Source organism: Rutidosis leptorrhynchoides, chromosome 7 (assembly GCF_046630445.1).
Source record: "Rutidosis leptorrhynchoides isolate AG116_Rl617_1_P2 chromosome 7, CSIRO_AGI_Rlap_v1, whole genome shotgun sequence".
NCBI classification, from domain to species: Eukaryota; Viridiplantae; Streptophyta; class Magnoliopsida; order Asterales; family Asteraceae; genus Rutidosis; species Rutidosis leptorrhynchoides.
In genome coordinates, this window is record NC_092339.1 from 281,793,341 (window position 1) to 281,799,108 (window position 5,768).

Genomic DNA, 5,768 nt, shown 5'->3' on the forward strand with positions numbered 1-5,768 from the left:
GATTTGATGAGCACCCAAATTTTGGATCTGACGAGAAAGACACTAATGTAGTTGATAGCTTTCCTAAATTATGTATTTGATCAAAAGATTTCCTTATATGTTATAGGATCGTATATTCGTATCATATAAAAATTAAATAAAATGAAAATTTGAAACTGATAACCAATTAGTCGGGTATTCGGGTTAAAACCGTGGATTAAATTTTATATCCATAACCAATCCATTAACCATTTTAGAAATCGGGTATCACCAAAAATCCGAACCAAATCCGAATTATCCAAACCCATTTCACCCAAAAGCATTCGGATCGGGCGGTTTTTCGGGTATAACCGTTTAATGAACACCCCTACCCAAAGATAATGGAAGGGTATAATAGAGATTTCAGTGTTATGAAACCATTGGCTTTTGCCTCAGGTTTTACTTCTCCATAATACATGGGGCTGTTTCACTCATTTGTGTCACTAATCATTATGTGGTTCTTATCTCTATAAATACAATCTACGCTTTTTACAATTGCTCATCAGAATCACTTGCAACAAAACAAACATACAAATCAAACAAAATTCATTTGAAGATAAAATAAAAATATGAGTTCAAGAAGCAGAGCATGGATGGTGGCCGGAACAGTTGGATTAGTTGAAGCATTGAAAGATCAAGGCTTTGCACGGTGGAATTACACCATCCGTACCATCCACCACCACGCCAAGTCTAATCTCCGATCACTTTCTCAGTCAAATAAGTTGTCTTCTCAGGCAGCCATGGCTTCAAACAGACGCATGGAAGATAAGGCTAAGCAATCAGAGGAATCATTAAGAAAAGTCATGTACTTGAGCTGTTGGGGTCCCAATTAAAGACGCACTAGATCCATTTCAGAGGATAGTTAATTTGATAAGAATACTATATTTTGTGATATAGATAATGGTTTGATGGAGTCATAATTCACAACAGAGCATCACAATTCACACGAGAGCATGAATGATTGCAAGAACAAATTGCATTCAACATTACTTCATGATTATACTTTCAAACAAATCATATAGTTGTTTGATTATGTTGGTGTAAAATTTTTAAATATATATAGTTATTTGATTGAGTGTGCCAATTTGCCAACTACTTGAAACTTATAGATGATTTATTTTATTTTCTCCCCGATCTCTCCTATTCGAAACAACATCCAAATAATGTTTACACTATTAATATTTTATAATTTTGTAATTTGAAATGGTTTGTACAACGTATGGGTTGGGAAAACTATATCCTCAAAGAATCAGGATGTAATTGTAATTTATTCTAACCATATCTTTTTTTTTTTTTGAAAAGCAAGTAATATTATATAAAACCAACTAAACAACGAGAGTACAGAACATGCTAGGACTAAAAGAAGGCCTAGCCGAAAACACGAGAAAAAAGGGAGCTGAGAATGCAACCCTTACAAAGACAAAAAGACTAACAAACTAGATATGGAGAAGGATTAACGAGCCAATTTTGCCAATCGATCTTTTTTTCTTTAAACCGACATGAGATCCACTCATATGATTTCACTTGTATTTCGTTTAGAGCAACTGGAGCATTCCATCTTTTGTTTTGAAACACCACCGAATTACGAATCTTCCACAGATAGTATACGCACACCCATTCCACCGCTTGCCAAATTTTGAAACCAAGCGGAGATACATTCTGAGAAGATTTCCCACGAAGAAAATCATTGAAACTAAGATTTGAGCAAATATCAAGATTCCACCACTTATAAACCCGAGACCATATATCAAAGGATAAATTGCATTCGACCAAACAGTGTTCCACCGATTCAAGACCGTCATCACACACCGGACATCTCACACTATGAAGATCAATGCCCCGTTTGTCAAGCTCGATTCTCACCGGAATTCTTTTCCTCAAGGCTCTCCATACAAATATTTCAAGCTTGTTGGGGACAAGATTATTTCGCAAAGTTACTTGAGTTGATGAGTTTGAAATATCGAACATCCGACTATCAATAATTTGAGATAATCTTTTAACAGTAAAGCAACCATTACCCGCAAGAACCCATTTCCATGTTACCGGACTGTTGAAATTCAACGAGATCGATTTGATTAAGTTCACCAATTCCACGAACTCAGCTGCAGTCTTACCTGTTGGATTACGCACCCATTCCCACGAAAACTGCATCGAGTTATCTGCTGAATCTGACCGAAAACATGCTGCTGCTGATGCGTCGAGCCCTGCTACTGGATTAGAACTTGTAGCAATAGCCGAGGCCAAAACAGTAGCTGAAACAGAAGCAGTATTAGCAGCCTGATTAGTGACTGAATGAACTAAAACGGGAGCTGTGTTAGTGGTCTGTTCAGCGGCTGGATGAGTTGAAACAGAAGCCTGATCTGACACTGCAACACGCCCTCTAACCGAGACATCTTTATTGGAATCGAGCATGTACAATCTAGGAAATAAATTCTTCAAATTGTCCGAACTGCACCATAAATCATTCCAAAACGACGTAGATCTTCCATCACCTAAAGATTTCATGAAAGAATTTGAAAAAGAAATTTGCAAGTTATCAATTTGGTTCCCTGCAAATATAATGTTGTTCCAAATGCCCGAGGCCGAAAGGCGAGCAAGCTCTCCCTCCGGTCTAAGGCCACCGTCAATTCCATAAATGCTACGAATAACATTGGTCCACAAACAATCGGTTTCGGTTTTGAACCTCCACCACCATTTGCCTAAAAGAGCAAGGTTTTTGCCTTTTAACGACCCGATGTTTAAACCCCCTCCCCGTAAGGTAATAAAGTAGTGTCCCATTTTACCCATGTGATTTTTGAACCCGAAGAATCCCCGCCCCTAAAAAATTTCCGTCTCACACTCTCAAGTAAATTAAGCACGCAAGGCGGAGCACGGTAGATCGAGAAATAATACAAAGGGAGACTACTAAGAACCGATTTTAAAAGAACCAATCTTCCACCATAAGAAACCGTTTTTCTTTTCCAATCCGAGAGCCTTTTCTTAAATTTATCGATCACCGGGGCCCAATCATTTAATTCCTTCATTTTTGTACCAATTGGTAAACCGAGATAAATGAAGGGGAATTTCCCGGCTTGACAACCCATTCACCTAGCTAAAACTTCAACTTCAATGGAATCAACACCCACACCATAAAGGAAACTTTTATGAAAGTTTACTTTTAAACCCGACGCCAATTCAAAACATTTTAGAATGTTAATGAGATTCCGAGCATTCACCCTAGACCATTCTCCAATGAATATAGTATCATCCGCATATTGCAAATGGGAGATTAAAACCTTTTCCCTTCCAATTTTCACACCTTTGAAAAGACCTTTTTCCACCGCGGCCTTTGTAAGAATGTTAAGTCCTTCCGCGGCTAAAATGAATAAAAAAGGGGATAGAGGATCACCTTGACGGACTCCTCTCCCAATGGAAAATTCACGTGTAGGCGAACCATTGATAAGGATGGAAATGCTAGACGATTTGAGACATGCTAGAATCCACTTTCTCCATTTAGTCCCGAACCCCATACTTGTCATCACTTCCAAGAGAAAATCCCAATTTAGACTATCAAAGGCCTTTTCAAAATCGGCCTTAAAAATGATACCTCTCTTTTTTTTTGCCTTCATATAATCAAGGGACTCATTTGCAACAAGAACACCATCCAAAATGTATCTTTCTCTTATAAAGGCACTTTGTTCCGACCCGACAAGCCTTGGAATCACCTTTTTAAGTCTATTTGAGAGAATTTTTGCAATGATTTTATAAAAGCTTCCGATGAGACTTATGGGCCGATAATCACTAAGAGTAATGGGGTCATTCTTTTTAGGGATTAAAGTAACGAAAGAGGCGTTGCATCCTTTCGAGAACTCTCCATTATCCCAAAACCACTTCACGGCGTTCATGACATCCACTTTAATGAAATCCCAAAACTTTTTAAAAAATCTTAGATTGAACCCATCCGGCCCCAGTGCCTTTGAGCTACCGCAATCATTAATTGCCTCAACAACTTCACCTTCACTAATAACCGCCTCTAAACTATCCGCCTCTTCTACCGATAGAGAGGGGTAATTTAAATCAACGAGACTAGGCCTAGGGACCGTTTTTTTCTCAAAAATACTCTTGAAGTGTTCAAAAGCCGCTTCCTTAATCAAAATTGGATCTTCGCACATTAGTTATTAGCTATATCTTGAAAAGATTTGCTTTTTATTAATTTTCTTTGAAAAGCAGAGTATTTTATTGGATTAATTATATGGAGGCTTACAATTATAGCAGGAAATATTTACAACAATTGAAAACTAAAACCGTGTACAATAGTGATATATCGGAAACGATCACTGGAATTATGCATGAAAGTTAGCCGATGCGTGCCATGTTTTGGGGGGAGACTGAAATAACCCGTCCTAATCCATCCGGACGAAGTCCATATCAATTATAAACGATTCACAACAGTTGGTTACATCGCGAGGTACTTGACCTCTATATGATACATATTACAAACATTGCATTCGATTTTAAAAGACAATCTTTCTTTACAACGAAAGTTGACGACATGCATACCATTTCATAATATATCCAACTATAATTGACTTAATAATAATCTTGATGAACTCGACGACTCGAATGCAACGTCTTTTGAAATATGCCATGAATGACTCCAAGTAATGTCCTTAAAATGAGTAAATGCACAGCAGAAGATTTATTGCATACCTGAGAATAAACATGCTTTAAAGTGTCAACCAAAAGGTTGGTGAGTTCATTAGTTTAACATAAATAATCATTTCATAATTTTAATAGACCACAAGATTTCATATTTCCATTTCTCATAAACATACGTCCCATGCATAGAGACAAAATATCATTCATATGGATTGAACACCTGGTAACCGACATTCACAATATGCATATAAGAATATCCCCATCATTCCAGGATCCTCCTTCGGACATGATATAAATTTCGAAGTACTAAAGCATCCGGTACTTTTGATGGGGCTTGTTGGGCCCGATAGATCTATCTTTAGAGTTCGCGTCAATTAGGGTGTCTGTTCCCTAATTCTTAGATTACCAGACTTAATAAAAAGGGGCATATTCGATTTCGATAATTCAACCATAGAATGTAGTTTCAATTACTTGTGTCTATCTCGTAAAACATTTATAAAAATTACGCATGTATTCTCAGCCCAAAAATATAAAGGGTAAAAAGGTAAATGAAACTCACCTAATGTATTTTGTAGTAAAATACATATGACTATATTGAACAATGCAGGGTTGGCCTTGGATTCACAAACCTATATCATTTATGTATATATTAACACATATAATTGTAATCGAACAGATTTTATATATGATATTTTAAATTATGTATTATATATATATATATATATTTAATTTGTATATATATTTAAAATGATTAATATTTATATAGTTATATCAATATATATATAAAAAATACCTAATTTTTTAAAAATGTTAATATGATTATATTTGTTCGTTGAAATTAGTAATTATAATAATACTTAAAATAATATTTGTAATGGTAAAAATGATAATATTGATAATACTTAATATTACTGATAAAAATAATAATATTAATAATCCTAATCATAATGATAATAGTAATAATTATATTAATAATAGTCTTATAAAATTAATAATAAATATAATAATATTAATATTTAGTGATAATACTAACAATGATAATGATAGTAATATTAGTAATAATAACATTTTTATTATTAATCTTAGTATATATAAAATAACAATTATAATTA

General features: G+C 35.0%; 1 protein-coding gene across 1 annotated transcript; it reads left to right on the forward strand.

Annotated features, from left to right (window-relative positions):
- The first annotated feature begins 407 nt into the window (after window positions 1-407).
- LOC139858558 (uncharacterized) lies at window positions 408-1,095 on the forward strand. The gene has a single exon (XM_071847392.1). The coding sequence runs from the start codon at window positions 588-590 to the stop codon at window positions 849-851; it is 264 nt and encodes an 87-aa protein (XP_071703493.1). The 5' UTR covers window positions 408-587; the 3' UTR covers window positions 852-1,095.
- The last annotated feature ends 4,673 nt before the right edge of the window (window positions 1,096-5,768 follow it).